This window comes from Odontesthes bonariensis, chromosome 7, assembly GCF_027942865.1.
Source record: "Odontesthes bonariensis isolate fOdoBon6 chromosome 7, fOdoBon6.hap1, whole genome shotgun sequence".
Taxonomy (NCBI): domain Eukaryota; kingdom Metazoa; phylum Chordata; class Actinopteri; order Atheriniformes; family Atherinopsidae; genus Odontesthes; species Odontesthes bonariensis.
In genome coordinates, this window is record NC_134512.1 from 11,692,530 (window position 1) to 11,719,227 (window position 26,698).

Sequence of the window (26,698 nt, forward strand, 5' to 3'; positions counted from 1 at the left end):
CACACACACACACACACACACACACACACACACACACACACACACACACACACACACACACACACACGCGCACACACACGCGCACACACACCACATAACCTCATCTCATTCTCTCATCCCCTGGAGGTAAGCACTGTTCAAATACATCACATCATTGGCAAACACCGCACCCTCACCAGGCGGCCTCCCTCTACTGTGCTCATGACACAGATGGATAAGGGAGAGGTGGAGTAGGGAAACCAGTGGGGAAAGACCTGAAAACCTGTGTGTGTGTGTGTGTGTGTGTGTGTTGGGAGTGAGAAGAGGAAGCAGCGATGATACCAGACAATGATTCAGTCCAGAAGCAAACAGGGAACACCATGGTGACTAACTACTTTAGATTTTGGCCATAAATTCTACTTTTATGAAGGTTGGAGATTTTCTTTATCTTTTTACTGATGTTAATAGGTTGTAAAAAGCACTGGAAACACTTCAATATATTCCAGTCCAGGACATTAACTTTTATTATTTAAACTTCAGCTTACACTGAATAAGCATCATACAGGAGATTTATGATAGAGCTGTTGTATTTGATTACAGCCTTTCAAATAAAGACCCAGAAACAGTATATTCTTCTCCATTCCACTCTTCTGTGAAGGATGCCCAGATTCTCTTGAACCATGTGGGAGAGCATAACTGTTAACAGTACCTGTATGTATAAGTAGTTGGTAAGGATTTTTACTTTCAGACTTACATTTATGATGTTTGCCATATCACTATGGTTTTCATATAGTTTTGTGGGTTATTTTAAAGGGAACTACATATACTCCATTACTCTCCAGAGTGAAATATCACAGTATTTGGGAATATTTTGGTGTAGATTCACCATCATTCAGGTCATGGTAATCCGAAGAGCTTGATAAGAAGGTAACATATATTTTTGAGAACCAAGAAGATAAGTATTGTTGCCTTTCTTTTCAAGCTCTCTGGATTTGTGAATATTTGAAGAGATTTAGAAGTACAACTACAACTCTCATGTCTGCTGCAGATATGAAGCTACAGCAGGTTAGCTGAGGTTAACTGGAAACACGGAGTTAGTGACCATGTCTACGGCTGGTCTGCATAATACTCAAAGTTTCTTCTTTTATTGCTGCCCTAACACAAAACAAAAACATGTTATTCAGCGCTGTAGCTGGATTTTGTTTCCGTGCTCGATGTTTCTACTTTCTGTCTTTGATAAAAGCTATGCTAAGCTCAGTTAGCATGAAGTAGTTTGGTATAATCTTTCTGAAATACGCAAAGCCTCAACTGAAAAAGACATTATCTAAATGGCAGGTCATATCTTGTTGATCCAGAACCTGTGTATATCATTCAGAATTAATGGTACCTTCAAAGGACCCTTCCACATGCAGCCCCACCAGAGTGCGTGTTGAAAACAAACCTCAAAGTTTCCTTTTAATCCAATGACTAATCGCCCACGCTTTCAAAAAATAAACTAAACTTTGAATCATCAAACCACAGATTGGTTTTCAACTTCCCTACACCCAGCCTAAGTGAGGTTGGTCCCACAGAAGGTGGCTTTAAAAATGTTACATTCCTTGCATGGTAGAATTTTAACTTGCATTTCTGAATGCAGAAAAACGGTCTTTACTGATTCATTCTGAAATGGTTGAACTACTTTCCTGCAGTTTCAAAGAATGGAAAGACTAACAAGCTTGTTCTTTTTTTTTTTAAATCAAAATAAAATTCCTTAATATCAATATTATATAGTCATTGTTTTATTTTAAATCAGAAAGAAGGACTGTATTCTGTTCTTATTTGCATTTGTCCCAGCATTTTTGGAACTGATGCAATGATGAACTTAAACACATGCTCCATCATTTCTGATCTTATTCCGTAAGCAATAATTTGATCTAAACTTGTAAGACAGGCATGTTTTCCTTGAGAGCTATTTCCAATGCCTAATTAATTCAGCATCCCACCAGACTATTTAACCATTTGGCAATGATGCTCCCTCAGAGTTTAAAAAAAAAAAAAAATCAATGAGGCTGCGTTTTGTGGTCAGAGTGGAGTTTGTTAAACACAAAATCAATAGCCATCACCAGGACTGTTGGTCTATTTGGGGGCACTGCCTTCCCAGCCCTCTTTGGACCCCATGCAAACACACAAAAAGAGGAAGCAGAGAGGAGTTCGTATTTTGTCATGTCTGTATTTTTGTCTCATTTTCACAAAACATGTACAGGGGAAGGAAAAGCCTTTCAATTGAACCTGAGGTATTTTTGCATCAAGCAGCCTAAGGTATCAGGATTTTATTTTAAAAACTCATCTAAATTCAGTGTTCTTAGATGCGTTGCTATTTACACAACATAATAATAATAATAATAATAATACTAATAATAATGATAATAATAGTTTTATAACAACAGTTTAGCAAATGGGACAGCCTGCATCATCCTTGTTACATATCATAAATAATTCTAACAATGTTTCTTAAAAATATGGGGAGAAGGATGAGAAAAGGAGAGGTTTGAACCTCAGGGGAACACAGGAAACTATCTAAACTTACTGTAGATGCAGCAGCATAAGGTCAAAGGTCAGAGATCGCCAGAGAAGTAAAGCTAATCAAGGGTCAAAAGAAAAATAAACACATTTACATCATAAATAAATAACCATCTCGCACCAGGAAAGCAAACTTTTCATTCCTTCCAGCTCAGAACATGAAGATCCTGATTTTTTCTTTCTATCGTGTGTTACGCTGTTTTTAATCAAAGCTTTGGAAATGAAGAAATAAGAGCAAATACAGACAGAGAGAGCGTGGGAACTTTATGGACATGCATTGTGCTGATGTACCAGCAGCTGTGTACCCTGTGCTGGGCTTGGCTCACTGAAAGATCCCCTGAGAATGAACAAAAGGGTGCGTGTAGGGTCGATGCTTGACATGGGAATATAAATGTAAGTGCATACAGTATGGGGGGGTGTGTGTGCATGTGTCTTGTTTCAGCTTTGGTGGGACGTGCTGCGACGATGACTTGAAACTGGTGCTGGCTCGGAAAGGACACTCCAGACGAATCTTTATATCCTAACTTGTCATAGAGCGTGTGCCTGTTTGCATGTAGTTGTTATGCAAGCCCTCGTGTTTTACTGTGTACGAGTGATCAGAGCGTGTGGCTACTCAGACTTCCTCTGCAAACAGTCAAACAAAACAGTCGTTTTAGTTAACACTTGAGCCCTCAAATGTGATAAATCCACGAATTCACACTGTGGTGGAGCCTAAACAGATATCTTGTTTTATAGAATTGAAGGGACGTTTGTGCTGTCCTCCCAAATACAAAACAAAGGCAAAAACTTGGCTTTCAGAGTATCGCGTTGCCAGGATGTGAATGGCAATTGGTTACCAGAAAGCAGAAAAGTGCATTTCAAAGTCATACATCACTCTCTCCAAAAAAGGAACAGCACATATTGCTTGCTTGAATTTCTTGAATGTGTGTATTTGTATGAGTGTGTGTTCATAAATACCATACAGCAAATAATAATAATAATAATAATAATTCAACAGAAAGAAAAAGAAATAAATCCACAAAACATTATATTATTTCTCATTACCAGAATGAACCAATACAATAAATTAAAACTATAACTGAACAGAAGTCCATTAAAATCGCTATATATATTCATATTGTATATATAGTATTTGTCTGTCTGTAGTCAGCCTTTCAGGTGCATGCTCACTGGTGACCATAGGTGTTGACTGAGTCCAGCTGGATGGGGGCTTTGGGGGAGGATCCCAAACCCTCAGTCCCATTACGTTGGTAACACTGGAAACAAGAGGGCCAAAGTCAGGAAAGACACACTGTGCTTTAGGGGGGGAACGCTGCCCGTCACAAGTCTTTGACTCAAAGTTTTTTCATCAACAAAATGCTGAGGATCCTTCATCGTTTGAATGCAGTACCGCCTCTATGTTAAGTCCTTAGGATCTCTGCTTTGTGCTGTGGTTAGGTGAGGAGGCGGTGCTGCTGAAGAGTCCACTATTGTTGTTGATGTTGTTATGCAGTGTCTGTGGCAGGCTGAGCCACTGGGGAGGGTGCGGATGTAGCCGTGCGTGGTTCGGAGGTTCTCTGACAAGGGGTGAAGCTTTGGGAGGAGACATGGGGCTTCAAATCACAAGCTATACACCCACTGAAGCACACTACATTTGACCACAGGCAAGCAGCTTGTCTAAACTCTGTCAAAATTAGGGAACTTTATATATTAAGGATGCAACATGACATTTGCTCAGGACAATTTATTTTAAACCGTGACAGAGCTCATAAACATAAAAAGTTTCAGTACCAACAGTCACCCCATTAGACCCCCACACCCACCCCCCCCCCCACCCACCCTCCTCCAGGCTTTTCTTCAACTTTGAGTAAGAGTTCAGGATGGGTATGGCCAGCTAAGCACTACATCTGAGGCTCTGTCTGTCTTTTCACATTAACTCTCAGCTTGTATCTGTCCTTCCCTCAGTTGGAGTCTTTAACACTGTCTATGAGGTGAGCACAAAAAGTCCTCCTCTGCTCCACTTCATATGTCTTCTTCTTGCACTCCCTCTAACCAGGTCCATTTATGCCTCCAAGGGAAAGCACATATCATGTTCATTATCTGTCAGGACACCTCGATGATCTCCATACTCCCAGAGAAGCTTGACTGCTTCCCAATCTTCCCCAGTTCTTCCCTGGACCTTGTTTCAGAGATGCCCTCCTCAAACTCCATCTGACAGCTGCGCCGCTTGAACTGCTTGTCTGACACGGGCACGCTGTTCGAGCTGGTGGACATGGTCACTGCTGATGACGACATGGAGTCCCGATGGTCTCTCTGTGTCTGTGGTCCTGAGAGCTTCTCCCTCTGGGATTTGTCTCGTAACCTGACACCTTCGCTGCACCCAAATGCCACGTATGCCGAGCTGCTCCCGAACCTCACTGATGATTCCTCCCCCCTTCCATCTCCTCCTCCCAGCTCCATTTCTCTCTGAACGCACTCCTCTGCCCCGAAATGCCAGGGAGCATCTGTGGTTGGGGTAACGGGAGTGACGGGAGTGGTGGCCTGGACAGTGTCTCTGTGTTTGGTCCACATGGTCCCAGACCCCACTATGGGTAGGGAGGGTAGCGAGAGGAGCAGGGAGCCCTTTAGGTTTTCATCCAGGCTGGGGCTCTTATGGTCCAGCAACAAGCTGAGTGACTGTGGAGGTTGGATTGGTTGGGAGTGGATCGGGGAACTGCTGGAACTGTGCTTGGTTTTTCTTCTGGATCTTGAGGAGGTACTAGATCGATGTATTCCTTCACCTCCACAGAGACCCAATCCTCCAATGCTGCCCCCACTACCTGGTGAGGGGAACGGAGAATCAGAGTAGCTGGGGCTGTCGAGGACGGGCGACTGAGAGCAGACACCATTGGAGCTTCCTGTTCCTGGGCTGTCAAGCTTGCACAGCTTGGGGACGTCTTCAGAATGTGTGGGTGCAAGGCTGGGGCAGTGGGGACTGTTAGGAGAGTAGACAGACTTAATGTCCAGGGAGAAGGAGCGTTTGAGCCGGTTAGTGTCCATGATCCTCTCAGCAGAGAGGTGCATGCCGTTGAAGCCTTGCTGGAGGGAGGTGGGTGAGGGCAGCTTGGGTTCTGGTGGGATGTGTGAATCTGCCACAGATGAGTCACAGTTGGTGTGGTGACCATTCATCTCAAAACCTGTTGTGATCCCATTAACCTCTGAGCTGAGCTTTGTGTTGTTTTCAGAGTTCTTGTCGTCGGAGGTTAAAGCTTTTAGTAATTGCAGACCCTTCTCAAACTCCAGCAACTGACCCAGGAAGTTAAAGTTTGGTGATATGGACGGTCTTCTGTCCTTTACAAACCTGCAAGGAGGAACAAGGGTTTGAAAACAATTAGTCACAGTAAAGTAATTTAAAACAAAAGTATTATGTGTGAGTCCTATCTGTGGTCAAGGTTTGGCAGTAAATCATGTCTGCATGAGGTATACAGAGGGACTTTTTAAAGGCAGTTCCTCTATATGAGTCCATGATAACCGTTTTACTGATGCACAATAAATTGTTCTGAGCTAAACTGTCCTGACAGGACAAAGCTAAGCCTTTTGTACAAACGCTGTTACCTGGCAGCCATCTAACAATTTCAATTCACACGACTGGGGCAGGGAGTTCATCTAGCATTTCTTTCAACATTGGGGCCGACACCTTATCTCAGCTGGTGGTGGGCGGGAGGAGTGAGCGTACCTGTAGGCATCATCTGAAGTCAAGCCCATTGTCTTCATGATGTATGCAATTGCGATGGTTGCTGAACGCGAGATTCCAGCCAAGCAGTGTACAATGACTCTGCAGTTTGACACCTTTGCTTTGTCTGTTGGGAGGGAAATCAAAAACTATGAATACACATAGCAATCCATGATACACAAGACTGTACATCCCTGACATGTCTCATCAAACCGACTTTACTCAGAAGAATACAGAGAGTCATCTAACAGACATGTTACAACCAACACTATTGTTACCGAAGCTGCCCGTGAATGCTTCATAACCGACACAATATGCGGATATGTTGTCTAGAATATGCTTTGACACATAACTTGAGATAAATTTACTTCCTTGCAAAGACACCTCCCTCAGTCGTTATTGTGCTTTGTGCGGCTAATCTTTCCTTTCAATCCAAACTTAGCACGACTTCTTTTCAACATATTTGACCATTTCTTACCTATGAATTCATTAGTTTTGTCCAGCCATGGAAGCAATTTCTCGCAGTAGTTGTCATTGACTGGGATGCGCATGAAATGGCTCTCACTGATAAAATCTGGCTTGGGGCAGGTGTTGCTGGCATTCAGCACATAGGTGATGCCATTCTGAACCATCAGATCCTACGGAGATAGAGTTAAAGGTAGTTTAAGGTTGTGTATTAGCTGTAAGGTAACAGTAACGAGTCAGTTTGTTTACATTGATGTGACAACATGCAAAATAAATCATACCTTGTTGAGGACGTCTTTCTGTGAACCCAGGTAGAGGTGTGGCAGGATGCGAGTGGGCCCTACATTAGCTACAGGCAAACAGGGCTGGGACAAGCTCATTGGTAGAGCATTGGCAGGCTTCCCTTCACACAGGCCGGGGAAACAGGAGGAGAAAGCAGCAAAACCTCCTGCAAGGACAGAGGAGAAAACAAGAACTGGTTAGGTACACTAATGACTTTTCACTTAACAGTCACATAATACACTGGAAACCCCTCCAAATGTTCCCATGAACTCATCAGGAACATTGCACCACCATTAGCACGGCAGACAGACGCTCAATAGACATTCAAAGGTTGAATCTGGGCTACAATGTCTGGGTCCCACTTAGTGAAACAGAAGCAAAAAAGAGGCTCTCTGTGCTTCTGTGTGTGTTAGGTTAACTGCTGGGCGCCCAGGAATGCGTGTCTGGCCCTTTAAGAGGCAGGCGGCTCCGCTTTTGGCATATGTGCATATGTGTGTGTGCGTGAGAGAGAGAGTGTGTGTGTGGCTCTGTTTCCTGCATGAGCTCATGTCCTGTAGCAGTGCATTGCGTCAGGCTGGGGGAATGAAAGAGGCCACAGGTGCAGGGCCAGGACAGAGGCCCAGTAACATCCCCCTGACAACCACATTGCACGCACACACACACACACACACACACACACACACACACACACACACACACACGTATGGACACACACAGATATGAGCACAAAGATCATAATCTTGAATCCAACATTTGTTCAATATTCACTCTCACTTCCATCTTTAATTGTCTCTCTGCCCAATGCACACACGCATACCCACACTCATCATTACTCTGCAGTGCTGTGGTTTTATAATTGCAGGGTGGGGGACGCGAGAGGATTTGGGGGGTGAGCGTGTGAGTGTGTGTGTGTGTGTGTGTGTGTGTGTGTGTGTTGAGGAGTGGGTAATGACCTCGCTGAGAAGTGTTGAAAAGGGAGGGCAGTGCTACAAGGAAACCTTGAGACCCAGAAAGGAGATTAGAACCTAATCTAGGTTCAGCTCTGCATGACCCAATCTGGGTCGTGGCGTGTGCACACCTAAACACACACACACACACACACAGAAAGACATGCACACACACAAATATCACGCACACAATCACAGAGTGAGAGTGAGTGAGACATGACATCACCGTTCAAAAGTAGCACACAGATCGCAGTGCAGGCAGGACATTACTCGCTGTTTTAACGCACGCCCAGCTGCACATTACACACACACACACACACACAGAGCAAACAGTGTCCGCAGCGAGCACTGTGTGCTCAACAGATGTGACATGAAGAATAAATAAAAAGCTAAAAACAAAGACTTGTGAAGATTTTGTAAGATAAAAGATGGGGGTATTTGGAGCTGCTTCACAACAGCCTTGTTTCTGAAACACTGAGCACATCATCATGACACGGTGCTATTCTGGATGCACTGTCACTTTAAGAGCAAAGTGAAGAAGGCCTGTCTGTTTCCAGCTATTAATGGCAACCAGCGGAGCGATGACATCATCGCACAACATGGGGGGTTGGAGCGGAGAAAAGGGTAGATGCAGAAAGAACGATCAGATAACTTCCACAATTTAGGAGGGAAAACCGAGGGAGTGCTGCCTTGCTAGCTTGACTCTGTAATCTAACCTTTTTGGGCTCTGTAGAGTTGACTAAACAGACAGCTGTAATTCACACTTTGCTTTGGACTGTGCTGTACGACTCCACCAGGGTGACTCGAGTGATCCTATATGCAGCGCTACAGTGTCACTAATGGATAAAACAGAGGGAGGAAGGGCTCTTTGAAGGGTTTCTTCCTGGTTTCTCTGTTCCCAGGCAGCTCATGTTGGAGAATATACACACACACACAAAGAAAAATAATAGGTGCTACATATAGTATTTACTGTATCTGTGTGGGGAGGAGAGGAAGGGCTACACTCCTGGAGTTTGTTAAATCAACAGGAAAAGCCTCCCGTCACACAGCAACCATTTCCCTTTCTACGTAAAGACATTGTTAGAGAGTTGTTAGAAAGACAGGATGTTTCACAGTGGAGACAGTGTATGTGTGTGTGTGTGTGTCCAACACCGAAGAGAAAGTGCGTTTGTGCGTGTGAGGAGAAGTGAACACATGAATGAAAATATTCCTTCGACCTTTGATCTCGTATGCATCTGGATTAATAATTACAAGCATGATTACTGTGGCTGACCTCATCTCGTGTTAAATAAACGTTAAAGAGCCGACCGTGTAACTGAGGGAGTGAGTAAGGGGTTACTGGCGTGATGGGAGACAGAAGTCAAAGATAAGAGAGCAGAACTTGGTGTGCTTGCCTGCTTTTCTAAGAGCCATTACATTACACTGACATGACGTCAATGCATTTACAAACACCTTCCTTGTAGTCAAAGCACGGCACAATCGGCTCTAATGGACGTTCGTCACAGAAGACATACCATGTTATCGTTGCCTCGTCACCTGAACCCACTCTATTTAAAGTTGCCATGACAACAGAAAGACAGTGATGTTGAGAGTTGGCTCAACTTGTCACCCTGAGGATGGAATAAAAGGCACACAAAAACAGATTGTGAGCACCAAAAAAAGCCCAAAGAGACATGGTCTCATTCTTCCAAAAAAAATGATGACACACCTGCCAATTCTAATCTAAACACACCGAACACTCACACTGAGGTCACTGAAAATACCCCGTGACACACAGCAGCCTGGCTGCCCATGAGGGTGACATCAGAGTCAAAAATGGAAAGATTATTTTATCCTAAATGAAGCTTGACAATCAGAAAAACCAACATACTGCAACACAAAACTTTAGAGATAAACTTTTTGTGTTGCTCAATTTACCCACAACATTTTCCAAGAAATACAAAAATGAACCCAAATGTTCTCAGTGGAATGAAGATAAGCACTTGTGAGGGAATCAAAAGTAATTTCCAGTCACACGCTGAAGTCATGAAAATGTACTTGGACAGGATGTGACTAACCCAGTTCTGAACACACACTTTAGAAGAGCGAAAAAATGTTCAGGGAAAATGAAAACACACAAGCAGGAAAGAGGGCACTGTGTCGCCATCGGCAACGCTAGCCAGCGGTGACTTCCTTTTTCCGTTCTTCTCTGCCCACTTCGTCATTTATGCAACTGCTTATTTTCCTGTCCTGCCCCGTCAGAGCCAAGAACTCAGACCTTCTTTGTTCGCTGGTTGTGAGTCCCCCTCCTCATCACTTGCTTTCTACACCGAATTCAACATCCTCATTTCAGATTTAAGCTGCAGATCAAACTCAGATCAAATAATGGTGCTGCTGTAGAAAAGCCTCAGAGATGAATGGGGGTGGAATCACAGCGAGACTGACCAGAGACGGATGAAACACCTGCCTGGCACAGTTATGGTTATTGGGGGCTCTGCTGTTACATCACTACTGTTGGTACAATTGTCTGCCTTGTCAATACAACTTCAACCCTCTCCTTGTGCATGCACTTCAGCCTTTGTGGCTTTCAGTTCCCCTCTTTAACTCGTCTGTTAATGGAGATTGGGGGGGGGGGGGGGGGGGGGGGGGGGGGGGGGGGCACAAGGATGAATGTATACACTCACACACAACCCTCCACGGCCTGGAGCATTGATCTGCCTGAACGACTAACTACCCTGCACCCCTCTGTCGCTTTCCTCTGTGGTTCATATCAGGGGAGACATGACGCCATCCCTCTGTGCCCCTCCAGCTGTCCCCTCCGCTACGAGGGGACATTAGCATCTCAATGTGAGCCCCCTCACCCTCCCAACATGACATCATTGCACACATGTCCCTCTCAGCTCCACAAAGGCTGTGCTGCAGCCTGAAGAGGCAATGAGAGTGTGTGTGTGTGTGTGTGTGTGTGTGTGTGTGTGAGAGAGAGAGACACTAGGCAACATCTGTCACAAATGTGTAGAATGACAGAATATTGATGAGCTAGGATTGGATGAGGTCATTGCTTTTCATGCTTGGTGTCAGCTTTAAATGGAGTAGCTATATGATGAACATGTTGTCATTTTGGCTGACAGTTAAACTGCTTATTGTTCCTCTATTTGACTGGACAGACAGCAGGAATATGTCACTTTGATCAACTGCTGTTTCAGCAGTACCGTGTTACTGTAATATAGGACCTCCTGTAATTTAGGCTGCTTTCACAAGTCTATTTCCACAGTGATGTGTTAAAGAGCTTCAGTACCTGTGACACACACAATCTATTTTCATCTGATGACGGTTAATGTGTGACCTGAACAGAAGTGTTCAGTTTGTTTCTTTGTAGAAACAATGAACATGCACATGTGCACACAGTGAGAGGAACACCCAAGCTAACTGCTTCAAACCAGATCTCTGAGATGTCCTAATGTGCATACAGTGCACGAGAAACTTCACTCACATTCTCATATGTTATTTCAAACTGATGAACCGCTTAATAGATATTTTTGTGCAAAATGCACGACTGAGTTGTTGATTTCTCCTCAGCGCCATTGCTCGGTATTGCCTCATCGCTCTGTGTGAAAAGGTGTTATGTTAAACACCTGCAGTGCACCCTGCACACATATTGATACCATAATCTCCACAAGACACCATTCTGCAGAGGGAGAGTGAGCTGGAGTGAGTGCAAAAAGCCAAGAGCGAAGCACAAGAATGAGAAAGAGCCTTTGTAATAGTTTTACATCTCAATGACCACAGGCTGAGAGAGCATGAGCACTATGTCATACTGCGGGTCACAGCTCTCATTCTCCCCCTCCGAGCGCCTTTTCTCTCCTCTCTTTCCTCTTCATCGCTTCTCATCTTCATGATGTCATCCTCCTAATCCCCCCTTCCTCCTATTCTGGTTCTCTAAACACATTAACTGCACAAACAAAAGGGTGAGAAAACAATTAACAGTTTTGGCTCAGCTCCGGCGATGTATTCTTTTAGTCTGTTGTAGCGGTAAATCTAGCTATTGCTCTGGTACATATCCTTAAGATTCCCTTCACATCTAACTTTCATTTGTGGCAAGCATGGACTGGAATACCTGAGAGTTTGTGGTGTCTTTGTACTCCTCTGCAGTGCACGAACCCCTATCAGGGGCTTTCCCTAATCGTCTATACCTGCACAAAACATCAGTGGATTTTACAGCCCCGTCTCCAGCAGGAACACATTTACTATTTTAACTCCTCAAAATCTATTTCATTAAACCACTCAGTGCTCGTTTCATCCTCATCATACACACTCGCCAAAAAAGCAGATTTGGGTCTTTTTAACTTGCACACACAATCGTACACACATTCTTTCTCCTCCAGGTAGATACACACCTCGCAGCTCTCTCCCCTCCTTCATCCGGCGGACCCTGATCTTCAGCCTCATGTCCGTGTCCTGCAGGTCCGGCCAAAAGCAGTCCTCTGCTGGGGCAATTACCACATCCAGAGGCATCCCCCAGTACAAACGAGGTATCGCGCGCACACACAGATAAAAATGTTCTGGTGCTCCTTCCTTCAGGGACAGAGCAACCCCTCACCAATAAAAATATATCAGAACAAACAAACAAAAGTAACTGTGTAGAGGACTGACTGAGGTGAGTCCTCAGTCTGAGTCTGCAAAGTCCACTCCGGTCAAATTAGCAGCTCCTGTGTTCAGGCAGTGACTCTCATAGAGTTGACCCCGGACAACAACAAAAAAAGAAAACAGTCCAAAATGTCTGTGAATGCACTCCTCAAGTAAACATATGGCCAGAATCCAATGCAATCACCACAAAAATTCCTAGAATGCTCCTGCGTCAATATTTGGCAATTTTGTGGTTTTGTTAGGATTGGTCGGCCGCAGAAAGAGCAAGAAGGAAAATAAAGTGAGTAGCCTGTAATGTCTGGATGTAAGCGCCAGCTGTGATCTGCCTGCAGCTGGTTTACAGAGCGTCTGTGTGTTCCTCTGAGCGCTCTCTCTGTCTCTGAGTCCACAGCCACAAGAGCTGCCCACTATTGTTGTGCTGCTCCACTCTCCTCGTCTCTCATTCGCTCAGTCACTGGCTTACACTCCTCCCTCTCCCTCCCTCCTCTGACTCTTTCTGCAAAGAGGATGACGGAGCTGCACTCTCTCCTCGAGCTCTGGGGTTGAATGAGCTCACTTGCCGTGAGCTCAGACTCTACCCAACTTCCCTCCCTCCTCCTCCTCCTCCTCCTCCTCCTCCTCCTCCTCCTCCTCCTCCGCTACCTCCCTCTCTTGTGGAGCCAGCGCTCCGTCATAGCTAATGTCTAAGGCACGTAACCACATTCCTTACTCACCCAACAAATATGCGGCCACCTCAGGGGCCTAGCTATGAAGCTGGCCTCTATCAGGGAAGAACAGAAGCTGAGATGAAGCTACCAAGCTGTTAGCAAATACATACACACCTATGAGGCTTAGGCTTCTCTGATGTTCATCGCAGAGAAAAAACAACAAGGTCTGGCTTGCTGAAAGAGGCTTGTGCTGATGTGCATTATAATATAGTTATGAAAGATGATTTTTGCAAGATTTCTGCATTTGACAGCTATTATTATTCACATATGAGACGAGGAATCGATTAAATCAAATTGAATCATCTGCTAATCCTTCAAATATAGATTCTGCCCCCTTAATGAACAGTATTGCATATTAGTACGTAGAAGCTAAATACCTATGTTAGATTGAATGCCTTAAATGTACAGTAGCCTCTAAGGACATTACACTTACAGGGTGGGGGATTAAGACTGTGTCAGTATGTTGACAACTGTTGTGTCTCTGAAGATGAGGGAATGTGTTTGACTTCATAAACGTTTCCTGTGCTGGTTAATGTCAAACATGCCTGTGGACTTCTCGTCTTAGAGGATCTAAAGGCAGAGAGGAGAGAAGAGCTCAGCAGAGGCAACGAATAAATTAAATGAAATCAGGCAAACGAGGAAGAGAACATAGAGGTGGTGAGAAGGCCAAACAAGTTTGTGGTTGACAGCCATTGTTCATTTGACAGGCCACAGAGTCCTGGTGCTTTACTATGGAATGAAAAGCACGTAGACCACAAGTCTAGCTATGGAAAATAAAGCAGCACGGAATAAGAAAAAATAATTACTGGAGGAGACAGGATATGAACTCATTTATGATAAAAAACATCTCCTATATTTTGCTTTTCCAATTTAATCAATTTTGTTAGCAGTAACCACTTAAAAGGCCATAAAGCAACAAAATCAACCATTTTATCAAAGTAATTTATAAAAAACAGCGCCTTCCACGAGTAGGTCAGTCAAATGTCCTTTCTGTCTGTCTGCTCAGTTTCTGGTTGAGACATAATGGTACACTGATTACATTCAAACCAGGTCAGATGGACCTCAAGCACATGAAGTCACAGTCCAGCTCCAAAAAAAAGGCAAATAAGCTTATACAAGATGTCTAGCGAGGGGGCCAGCTGCATGCTGACTGACCTCATCTCATCGCTGTGGACCCCTGAATGATTGCACACGAGTGAGAACACAGACTTACGTCACCCTCTGTTCAACAACAGGAGGGGAAGCAGAAAGGAAATAGGTCAATTTGCTGATGATGAGCTTTGTGACAAATGCAGATATTGGTTTTGGGAGGGTTTCAAGCTGTGAGCAAATGCACACACAACACCAGATTTGCCATTGCAATACACATTCTCGCACATATTCGCCATGTGCAGCTGGTTGGAGCAGGAGTGGCACTCCACAGTGGTCAACAGGGGTCACTACACTTCAAACACACTCGTCAATCACCCCCGTTTGATCTGCACCTAAATTTAGTTGTTCTGTCTGTGTGGCTCGAGGCCGTAAACCAGCTTTGAAATACACAGCTTCCTAACACCTGCAAACCCGCAAAGGTAGAAGCCAAGAGCAACAAAACAAAATAGCCTCTGGATGTCGTTTTAATGCTCAGACCCTTTTGAGTTCCTAAAGCAAACATCATGCCATCCCTCCCTTTACACCCCTTTCCCCCTCCTCTAGTCCTCAGCAGGGTAATAAGGCTCAGAATAGTAGGTGTGTTAATTAGAGGATTACAGCCAAGATGCTATAAATGACAGTCGGGCCTTTTTTATTGACTGCACATGTGTGCCCTGCTGTGACAGAAATAGGTGGGCCGGTCACTCATAGCACCCCCCTCCTCTAAGATTCCCTCTTAGATTTAGACCATGCTTTTAAGATACAGCGATTGTTACTTGGACAACGCTCAGTTTACACACACATAAACGTACAGAGAGAATGGTGAAAACAGACAGGAAGAGCGGTGGAGATGAATATGATATAAAGGCATAGGGTAAAAGTGAGAAGGTGAATGAAGGCCAAAGGGGCCCCGGAGACTGGACCTAATTCTGACTGCTACTCGGAACCTGAAACCTCGACAGGTTCGGCGAGTTGGTTGATTAAAAGAGTAAGACTTTAAAAAAGCTACTTTATATTTATATGAAAATTATATGATAACATATAAAACATATATAAAACATATAACACCCATTAATCGTTTAAAAGATGTTCTTAAAAACCCAAATCACTCATTTCTATCCAAACAAAGGCTTGAAACTGAAAGAAATTTGATTTCCTGTCATGGGACGCAGAGAAGCAGCACATGCATACCTCTGCAAACTGTACCATTTGCCTCTTTTGCTTGAAAAACCACAAAATATTTTGACAAAATATCTGTTGAATCCCTTACCTGGAGAATAATTATGTAATTTTATACAATATACACAGTCAGCTCCTGCTGCACATGTAACACATTTATGGTTTCACCGATCTGCAGTTTTTGAGAAACATTTTTTTTCCTTTATCACCTAAAAAATGATCAACGACAGCCTAAATGCTACAACCAAATCTGCCATGTAAGCTTATAATGACATGATAATATCCAAAATTTGTCTTTCATTTAATGGATTTTGTTGAAGCCTGTCCCCCCCTTTCCTCCCACTGAGACAGGCAGCAACAGGAGTGTCATCCTACACCGCGGATCATCTGTCAAGATATCACAGGAAAGAGAGACGTCATTCTCTGGATAGGGCAAGTTAACGTGATGAGTTAATGTATGTGTTTAGCTTTTAGTGTTTGTGTGTGAGCACATGTGTTGGAGAATGAGTGGTGCAAAGGTGAGAGGAAGACAGAGAGGACATTTCTGCAGGGGTTAGGGACGGGGTTGACAGTTATTTACTCCAAATACATACAAGCATTAGTGTCTGTGCACAAGTGTGTGTGCACGCTTACTCGTACGCGTGCACGTGTGTGTGTGTTGATAGTGCTGGTTGTCAGGGGATCAGTAACAAGACTGCTCTTGCAGTGATGTAATGCCTACAGGAGAACACAGCTGCCATGCCTGGGGGGTGAGGTAGTCACCAGGGGAGAAAGAGGGGAGGACAAATGAAGCGATAGAGGGTGGGGGAGGTGTTTTTAAGGAGAAGAGGGGGAGATTAGGTGGGCTGGAGGAAAAGGGGGTGCTTGGATCAATAGGGCAATATCTGAAAGGATGCACGATATCTGTGCCACCACATGTTTCCTCATGGCATTAAGTACCAAAATGTGTCAAGGACTGAGAACTCTTTATGCAAATGATCAGGCTCATTTAAGTATCATTTGATCAAATACTTACTGATTTAAAAATCAAACTTTTCAAAGCTCATATCAACAAAAACAATTCCTGGAATAATTTCCTATTAGAAAATTAAGATATCAAATATAGATTTGTATGCAGTATATGTGAGTCAAGGCTTGTTGAAGTTAACGTCTTTGCACCAATCTCCACCTGAGACCTTTTCCTCTCTTAGATCTGATTCCTTTTTTTTTTTAGAACTAATAAACTAACTCGGTGGCTTTTGGACACGAAATTGTCCAAAAGAACGACTAAAAGTGAAAATGTGAAGGGGAACCAAAGAAAAATGAAAGGAATTGCTTCTTAGATGTAGACATCAGGAGCCAGAATGGTGCACAGATTAATGGTCTGATACACATGCACGAAGTAGCTTCATCTCTATCTGCACAGCCTGGAGGAAGGCTTCCTCACATCAATCATGAAACGGACCCCCTGCTCTCCAAACAGCTTAACTCCCGAGAGGAGCTCACATCCAAGGCTACTGCACTGGTAAATCTGCCTCACTGGAAATATTTTTTTTTAAACATCGTACACACACACAAACACATACAAAGGAAAGAAGCTGGTAAGCTATCAAATGCACCAAGGGGGGCTTTGAGGACCAGACGGGCCTTCATAAACTAGATGAACTACTTAAAAATCCCAGTTGGAGGCTCAATATGAAACACTACCACAGGCATGTGCTTACAGTATGCTTGCATGCATGTATAGCCTGAGTGTTCACTTTGCTGTTAAGTGAATGCTAATTTAAGCTGAGAGTGAGACTGCAAACAGCTGTTTTCTGACATTTTATAAGTACAGGTGATGTGTTTATGCAACAAATCTGCAGAAATGATGCGTATATCAGTTTGCCGCAATCAAAATATTAAGAATGTGATCAAATAAGAGAAAACATTCCTCTCCATGCTGATTTCCCCTGAGGTGAGTTTGTCTACTCAGGTTTGCCTGAGCAGAGCAGGGGGTATTTCATACTAAATGCAAATGTCCTGCAGGGTTTCCTTGGGGAACTTTAAAGCAATAACAATCTGAAAACCCACCTCACCTCTTTCGTGTGTGGGGCAGTCTGACACATGTGGTGGCGGCGTAATAATCTCAATGCTGGGACAGGGGAAGCTGACAACAGATCAGTTTAATGAGCTTGTGTTGCTACATGCTGACTGACAGGCAGGTCTCCAATCAGTTGAGTGTTAATTAGCTCCTCTCAGTGCAGCAGGCAGGCTGACACACACACACACACACACACACACACACACACAATATCCTCGGCAGAGCTGGAACCTGCACCAGCTGGTCTCCTGCTAGTTCAGTGTCCTCTACTGTCTTGTCTTCCTGTGTCACAATTAGCTCAGACAGTATCAGACAGTCCCAGGGTTGCTCTTTGTAGTATATATATATTCTATAATCAGTACAACCAATATTCTTCAACACTGCAAGTCAACAGCTTCGGCCTTCAAATGCATAACATGGTGTAGAAGAAAGAAAATTTCTGCTTATGTCTCCGTGATACACCACTCTATGAGAAAAAAAAATGAAAGTGGTACATTTTCTCATTTGTACCTAAACAGAAGTTTATGGAAAGATAAACTTTGGCAAAACAGTTTTAAGACAGCATACCTACACTTTTAGTCATTGAGAATTGCCCTCTTATACACGGACATGCAACAGAAGTAAGTCGTTACACCCTGGGACTGTATTTGACCATTGGAGACACGGTGACAGCTGCTATCATAGCACCCGGGGCCAAGGTCGGCTTTCCTGACTGAATGCCATGTAATTTCTGTGTGTGAGTGTGTGTGTGTGAGAATGTGTCATATCCACAACGCGGCAGTGACATCACTCTGTCAGCCACAGAAGAACAATAGAGAAGGAATGACGCTATGCAATGAAAGGAACTAGCCAAGCTGTTTCTGTGCAGTCGCCAACGCCTACATCATGCTGTTAAAACGATTTCTAGAGCCGATTGTGAGACTTTTGAACTTCCCTCTTCTGTCTAAATAAAAATCTGTTTTTAAGTGTACATACACAAGCACATTCTCAAGATAGATATTTGTATATATACATGCTGAGTTCCCTAGGCGTCTCCCTCTCACCCTGGGGAGCTCTGATGTTCCTTTATCAGAAACAGGAAATGGTTACACAACAGTGGGGGAAGTAGCCCCTCCACACTGACCCGACTTCATCTGAGAATGTGTGTACCTGTTTGTGTATGAGAGACTTGTGTGTGTGCAGAGGGGGAGATATCAGGAGGACAAGGAATGATAGCAAACTGTTGCATTCCTGAATCTGAAGCCTTTGGCTTCCCTGGAACTCCAAAATTAGCCTGTTGCTGTGGTAATGGAAAATCTCCCACCTTTATCAGTAAACCGCTGCAGCTCCAGAGGCTTGATCCAACTGATTTTAGCAATCAGTGCTCGGACAGGGAAATACTCTTGTTCCAGTAAGATTAAATAAAGAATAGCAACCCGCCCCCCCAATCAACAAAGTACTTATTAAAATACATCATCACACATTTTATCACATTTCAAAAGGAAGCTGTAGGAAAAAAAAACATTTCAACAAAAAGAGTAAATAAGGAAGCAGCGCTGCAGCATACCAGAGATAAAGTGCATCAAAGACGGCTCGGTGATAAACAGGAATTCACCATTGTTCCAGGGGATGACGCTATAACAGGATCGACAGTGGGCAGTCAGAGCATGAATGGAATTCAGTGGATGCAGGCCAGGCCTGGTTATATTAAACTAGCATAATTGTTGGCTTCTCCTTTCCCTTTTCTTGTGCCTTTTGGAAATTTCCACTCCACATGTGTGTCAGAGTAATCAGCATAAATGCTGCAGCGGTAAACTGATGGCACGGCAACCAAAGTACAGAGAGCTTGGCCCAGATTCATGAGGAGGTTTGAGTTATGAGGTGCTGATGGGGGTAAACCGAGTCTGGGTTAGCTTAGCTGTTCAACTTCAGCTCCTGTTGACCTGATGTGTTGACACTGCCTAGGTAACAGTTTCAACAAACTATTTTTATCCCATGCTGGACGAATGCACAAAATGGGTGGGCTTGGGTGTTCAAAAGGCCTCTAGATAGATTTCAAGAACCAGAAGTTGCACTGTGAACAGACTGCATGCATATTACATACTGCATCTACGGCTGAAGTATTTAGGGCACTTCACTTCCTTGTCTTATCATTAAACTACATCTTAAGTGCAGAGCAAAATCTGCTTTAATGCTTTTCTTTTAGGGTGTGCCAATTGTAATGAACATTCACCACGCAGAGATAACTTTCACTATGTGTCACAGTGAGAAATGAACTATAATGGCAGTCAGGTTTGATGTGTGCGTGCCTGCACTGACATCATGAGCCCTTATCTTCATCCATGCGTTCTGAATTTTATACACATCTCTCCTTCGCATGGATCTAGGAGAAAACGTAATCCTCCTCCTTTGCATGCTTAAGCACATACGTATGATTGTGTTTCACTAGTGTGGATGTACATATGTGTGTGCGAGGCCTCTCTGAGCCAGCAGGGGACTTTGAGTGATGGGGGAGAAAGAGAAGAAGAGCAGGAGGCAAGCAGAGCAGTGAGATCACGTCATGTTGGAAACATTTGGCAACGGTTCACATAAACACACACACACACACACACACACACGCAGGCCTGTTTTTGTTCTCCGGTTTTCAGGGAAAGAAGGGGAAAATGACATCAAGCTTATCATGTGAGGCCAATGAGACCGATGAAGGAGGGGGTGAGAACACTGGCAGAAACAGAACATTGTTACATAAAACTCAACTTAGTGCAGACCTCCCTTGGGCCCTGTCACCATATTGTTTGTGTTTGTATGCATATGCGAGAGCCGGTCCAAATGTGCATGCATGTGCAGGTTTATTGAAGTATGTGTGCAAGATAATCAGGAGCACAATACCTGAACAAGGTGTGCCCCTAAAAAAAGGGATTGATAGATACCTGCAGAGTGACTGCAGAAAACAGCATTATGTCACTGCTCGGCTTCAGAGCTTCAATGCATTTCAAGGTCAGTAACACTTTTCAGAGCGGGAGGTGATGTCATTGGTATTCTGTAGTGCACATATTCTTTAACCTTTGTGGTCCCTCTGTGAGGACTGGGGTGGGGCCGATGTGTGTGCGTTTGTGTATCTACAGGCCAGGGTGAGAGCATCGAGGCCACTGGCGCCAGATGTGATGACCGCAGGAGTCTGGGCCTAAAAATAGAGCTCTGTTCTAAGCTTGACGAAACTGAGGAGAGGAAGGACGAAGAGGAGGAGGGGATGGGTGAAAAGAGGAAGATGTCAGGGGGGAAAGTAAAGGGGCTGAAAAAGAGATGAAGATAGAGGTGGTGAGGAAGGCGAGGACATTGATAATAATGTGTGAGACCTCCCTGGGGATGGTGAGCTCACCTCTTAATGGCACCATTGGCTCCTTCTCAATGAAATCATTGATCTGCTGGAGCTCCCCACAGTGTAATGGAGAGAGTTCAGGTGGAGGAAGAGGCAAAGGGAGAAGAGAAAGGGGCAAGGAGGTGCAGAAAGAGGAAGCTCAGAAGTTAAAAGACACAGTTGCAAACAGGAGATAAGGAGGAAGGGGGGAAATTAACTCAATACATCTGCTTGATTGAACTATAGGAAATCATGTTCCTGTCTGCACTGATGTCAGAGACAGAATAGATAGGCAGCACATTAATGCAAACATTTATTTCAGTGGAAGCATTAAGAACACATTATACAACACAGCAGGTGTGCATGCATGTGCAGTTATGTGAAAGAGAAAGTCCTGCCTCTCAATCGCTGTCACCCTAAGGTTTTACATTTCAGTCTCTAATTAAATATCTGGTCCTTACCAGATGTTGAAATGAAGTAAATACAACCTCAGATAAATAACAAAAAAACATATTAAACTGTGATGTAATCTATTGGGAAAAAAAACTAAATCAAAATCCAGAAACAGTGAGTGAAAAACTAAGCCAACTAAGTCAGACCGTGCAATGCTCAAGAGAAATAGTAGAAAAAAAACAAAAGAGCTACATGTCAGACGGGCTCAGTGAGCATGTTAAATGTTAAAGTTCATGATGGTACAATACAAAAAAAGACTGAACGAGTACAGCTTGTTTCAGAGAGTTGCCAGGAGAGAGCCTCTTCTCTCTCTAAAGAGAACATGGCAGCATGTTTTAGGTTTGTAATTGCATTTGAAAAAAACTCAGACAAGACAAGACCAAGGTGTAGAAATTTACAGCAGAATGTCTGAAAAAGAAAAGATGGCCCAGTCAAAGCCCAGTCTCCAACCTGACCTGAAATGCTAGGGCCGGACCTTAGGAGACATTTGCATAAACAAATGCTGACAAATCTCAATGAACTGAAGCAACGTTGTAAAGAAGAGTGGACCAAAATTCCTCGACAATGATCTGAAAGACTGATAAGGTCATACAGAAAACAATTACTTGAAGGTATTGATGCTAAACATGGCTCTACAGGCTACTGAATCATGGGGTGAACTTAGTTTTTCCCACAAGACATCCAACTGGGCTATAGAAGAAGAATTTGCCATAAAGATTTTCAGCTCTATTGAGGCTGACAAACACTGCACAGGAAACTCTGTCTCATTAAGTAAGATCTCCAGCCACACACACTCTGAATGCACATAAAGGTGCGCACACACATTCAAGATGTAATGAGGAGCATTACCTCATCTCCTCAACTGCTCTCGTCCCTCTGTTCTGTCTTTTTTGTTTCTATCACACATGCAGTCTCAAACATTGCCTCATGCACGCGCACATACACACTACTTCATTATGCACATATTCATACAGAAAAGCACGCAGACACACAAATGCATGGGTACATTCAAGCACACACACGGACACAAACAGACCTTCTTATGTAGCTCATTGGAATGTCTCTGTGAACGGCTGCATTGTGAGATTTGGCCTCCTATGATTACCTCACCTCCTCAGCTTCTCTGTGATGCACACGCGCACACATTTATACACATGGGTCACCACCCTATTGTATACCAGAGCAGCAGAGTGATATATAACTGAATTGACCTTTGGGCTTCCATCTGTGCAGTCACACCTTAACCTGCTCTCATGGGAGCCCTGCAGTTCCCAGCAGCGCCTGGCTGTGTGTTTTTAGCGTGTTTGAAAGGGTTTGAGCCAAAGCAAATTAAGGAAATTAGGGAGAGGGACCTTTCATCTCTGAATACCTGCCATCAGTACGTCACCAACGTGTCTCATCTTGTGCTTTTGCATTGATTTGGCAGACTGACAGACTCATCATAAGCTGTAAATAAATCAAAGTGTGTTCTAAGTATGACATTTTGTGCAATACATACTGTCATTAGAGTAAATAATTTCCAGCTCGTAAATCAAACTGAAACTTCTTAGGTAAAATGAGCCACGATAATAATAAGGTTCTTTCAGCATGACAGAATATCTTCTGACACATAAATTATTTGCGGCTGAGAGCACCAAGGACAACACTAGATGAAAAAAACAGGAGTAAATCTAGACGACATTGATGAGTGTAATGACTTTTGTCACCTTTTAGTGTGAAGGAACAACACATACCAAATCTTATTAGACCTGGCTGATAATTCTATGGAATGTGAAGGTGCTCAAAATTCACCAAGCCTGATTTTTTTCTAAGAAGTAGCAGTCAAAGGTTAGACATGAGCACATTCCTGTGAATCTGAAGTACATCACGTGGACATGACGCTTCACTAAAGAAATGATTTTTTTTCAATGGATTAATTTGTAGATTTACTTAAAACGCTGATAACAGATGTCAAAGAATAACGAAAGTTACTCTGCATACTTTGTAGGAGCTCATTTTTGTTAAAGCTAGCCAACGGCAAACACAAAGATACTTGTATCATGACATTAAAAACAGAAAATCCTCATAATGTAAGAGCTGAAACCAGCAAATGTTTCTACATTTGCCAATATAAACAAGACCCCTATCTAAATATTTGACTATGCATTTTGTGTTGATGAAGTAACCGGGACGGATTCATGGCAACTGTGGTCTGTAAGTAAAATAAGTAGCCGGATGGCAGTTTCCTGCTGCCCTCAAGTCTTACCACTAAAGATAAATGAGACACATGCTTTCACTCCTCAGCTCTACCTCCTTTCCCTCGGTGTCCCTTCTCCCTCTTTTGTCTTTTTGACTCTGTGATGTGACGCTTTAGTAATCCCATGAAAAACACTGACAGATGGCGCCAGGAAAGATTAGGAGCAATCTTGCACATCTGCAAACCCTCCCACTCACAGATGGATGAAGCCCACACCTTCCTTTCCTCTCCCATGACCTACCTGTCTTATTAGACACTTTTAAAACTGTTATTTATTTAATTCTTTCTGCGTTTGTTTTATTTCCTAATCTTTACTTGTTAGTTCAGTACTTCAACAAAAGGTGCCTTTCTTGATCAAAATGCATCTCCCCTCCTCTCTCATCATTCAACTCATCTATCTGCAGAACAGAAATGTATTTTCCACACACTCTTTTCCAATCGGTCTCTGCAGCTTCATTTGTCAAAACTGAAACATAAGTTACAAACACCAGCCTCAAAACGTTTCATCCTGGCAGACCTACATGAGAGCTGCTGTGATGCAACTACGTAGCTGGCATCAGCTTTCATACCACCTACCTCCACACTAGCGGGCAGTGTTCAGTGTTATCTTTGCTTTGGCTTTGTGGTTGCAGATTGGTGGGAAACACGCAAACTTTAGACCCACTCGGGAGGCAGCTGGCTCCAACAAAATGATGTTCTCCTCCTCTACAGACACACACACACACACATAAAATCCCAACTCTGAAAAAGGCAAGACATCAGCCTGAGATCCAAGTGGGTGAGATCACCACTGTGGTATAAATATGGCTGTCCTGGGAGAAATTTGTTTCTCACCAAAAGTTTCACACAATTAATGAAGTCCTCATGCATACACTAAACCATTGTACACTCATAGTTTCACATGCATATTCACATACTAATATTTTGCAACTGCCACAACAACCACATCCTGAGCACATACATATTTCAAAGTAATTACACAGAGAGAGACAGTCAGGACCCAGATTACTCGTTTCATTCAAAAACAATTACACAAACTGGGACGCGGTCAAATGACATCATGCACATTTAGGAAACACTGTTTATGTGAACCAGTGTTATTGATTATTTGGTGAATCGAGAGAAACCCAAGAGGGATTCACTGATTGTGTTTGGATCAATACACACCAAGTACATGCACTTGGGATGTGTAACGTGCCATTTAAGCAGCTTATCTGCCATCTCCCAGTTCCGGTAATTAATTCCCCTGGTTTATGCTAAGTGTAAGTCAATATACATTAGTTCAAAATAAAAGTGTGTCACTGCAAGAATGTACTCAAATCTGCTGATAAGCTGCAGCAAAAATAGCACTTGCAAAAAGAAAAAGAATCCTCGCCCCATTAAACATAAAACTTAGTAAATATACTATAATTCATTGTATCCATTTAATTTAAGATTCTTTCCATGTCCTCTCTATATCTGACCCGCCGTCCTTTCCAATCTCACATTACCTCTTGTTTTGATCTGCAGAAATGCGGGAGTGTAAATAGTGTGTGCTTGAGTGGTGTGAACATGTGAGGCTGAAAATAAGTCGTCATGTCAGATATGAAGTCATTGGAGGAATTATTAGTATCATAAATCAGAGGTCCAGCAGAGGGGAAGTGGAAAAGAGGGAGGCTGGGGGAGGAGCGGATAATGGCATGAACGAAGGAGCAACTAGATAGAGAATTATTACTTGTTTTTTTCTGAATGTGATTGGGGAGTATTGTTACTTAAAGTCTTATCTATTTCTGCTATTTAATTTACGGTTGATTAATAAAATAAAATATAAATCTTACAAATGATTACATCAAAAGTGCATAAGAAAGTTCCCAACTCAGTGAAATGACCTGGAAGGATCTATGAGGCAGCCATAATAAGAGCTGGTGAAATGAAAGTAGATTAAATGTCTCCTTTAATATCTCCTTCATCATACCGGAAAACCCTTAATGAAAGGAAAGGAGATACTTTCAGCACTTTTAAAGTGTCAGTCAATTATTTTCAACCTTTTATTCACTACTGTGGCTCTCATTCCTTTGTCATGGTTTTATGTCACCAACCACCACTTGGTTGCTCATATTGACAGAGCTTGCACGAAAGAACATAAATGAAATTGGAGAAGCATCCAATTAGCTTTCTGTTGTAGTCCATCGGATGTCAAATTCAAATAACCTAGAGCACATTTCTGAATATGGTTCTGCAAATTTCCAACTTAGTTGTAACATCATCAGTAAGATTGATGCAGGACTGAACCGTCTGTATTGCTTGAATACTCAAAATCTTTCCCTTTGTGTGAGGTGAGAACAGCACAAATATATATTTGTGCAAGCGTGAACATAAAGTGTACAAGTGTGGTCAGATTTTCATGACTGTCTTTTCAAAAGCTCTAAAAATTCCCTTCACAAAACTTCCATGACCTCATAATTTTTTTAAATGAACATGTTCGAAAAGTGTTCAGGCGAAGATATAAGATATAAGATATAAGATTTCTTTCTGTTTTGGATGGTCAAGGCTTTTCAAAGAAGAAAAACCCATGAATTGCTTTTCTTTATATATTCTCTGGGTACAATTCTCTCGGTACATCCAGTCTTATCTTTCAGTCATCATCACTTCATGAAAACTCTGCAGCATCCTCTGACACACAACTGCTCCAGCAGCTCTTTTCACATGATTTTATAATGCACGGAAGGATGTGCACATGTGCACATGTCATGGAAGAGCCCTCCGTTTGCCCACACACTCCCATACAAAAATACACTTAAACATTATGTATGCACAGGCACTGGCTGCAAGCTCCACTGACCCAAATAGTACAAGCACCCAAACAACAGCAAATGCTATTGGCTGAGTCGTTCTGGGGAATATTCTCTGCCACTGTTGTCGTGGAAACAGCGGAGAAGCAGGGACAGAAATGGAAGAGGTGTGACTCATTTTTTTTTTCTCCTGAAGAAACACAGAAAGAATGAGCTGTGGAGACTGATAACGAGAAAGATGAGGAAACTGCTGACAGGTCATTTCTCAGGAACAAT

At 43.1% G+C, this 26,698-nt stretch overlaps 1 protein-coding gene across 4 annotated transcripts in view; it reads right to left on the bottom strand.

Moving 5' to 3' along the window:
• Positions 1-2,168: 2,168 nt before the first annotated feature.
• The window catches only part of dusp8a (dual specificity phosphatase 8a), a 44,972-nt gene continuing 20,442 nt past the window's right edge, over positions 2,169-26,698 (bottom strand). For 3 of the 4 annotated variants that reach the window (XM_075469488.1, XM_075469489.1, XM_075469490.1), the window contains exons 4-7: positions 6,976-7,142; positions 6,708-6,867; positions 6,233-6,356; positions 2,169-5,857 (exon numbers count right to left, since the gene is read on the bottom strand). In XM_075469488.1, coding sequence (XP_075325603.1) covers positions 4,621-5,857; positions 6,233-6,356; positions 6,708-6,867; positions 6,976-7,142 — 1,688 coding nt within the window. In that variant the 3' untranslated portion in view covers positions 2,169-4,620. Of the gene's footprint in view, positions 5,858-6,232; positions 6,357-6,707; positions 6,868-6,975; positions 7,143-12,296; positions 13,077-26,698 lie in introns of those variants that run through there. The other variant, XM_075469491.1, reaches the window with a different exon arrangement.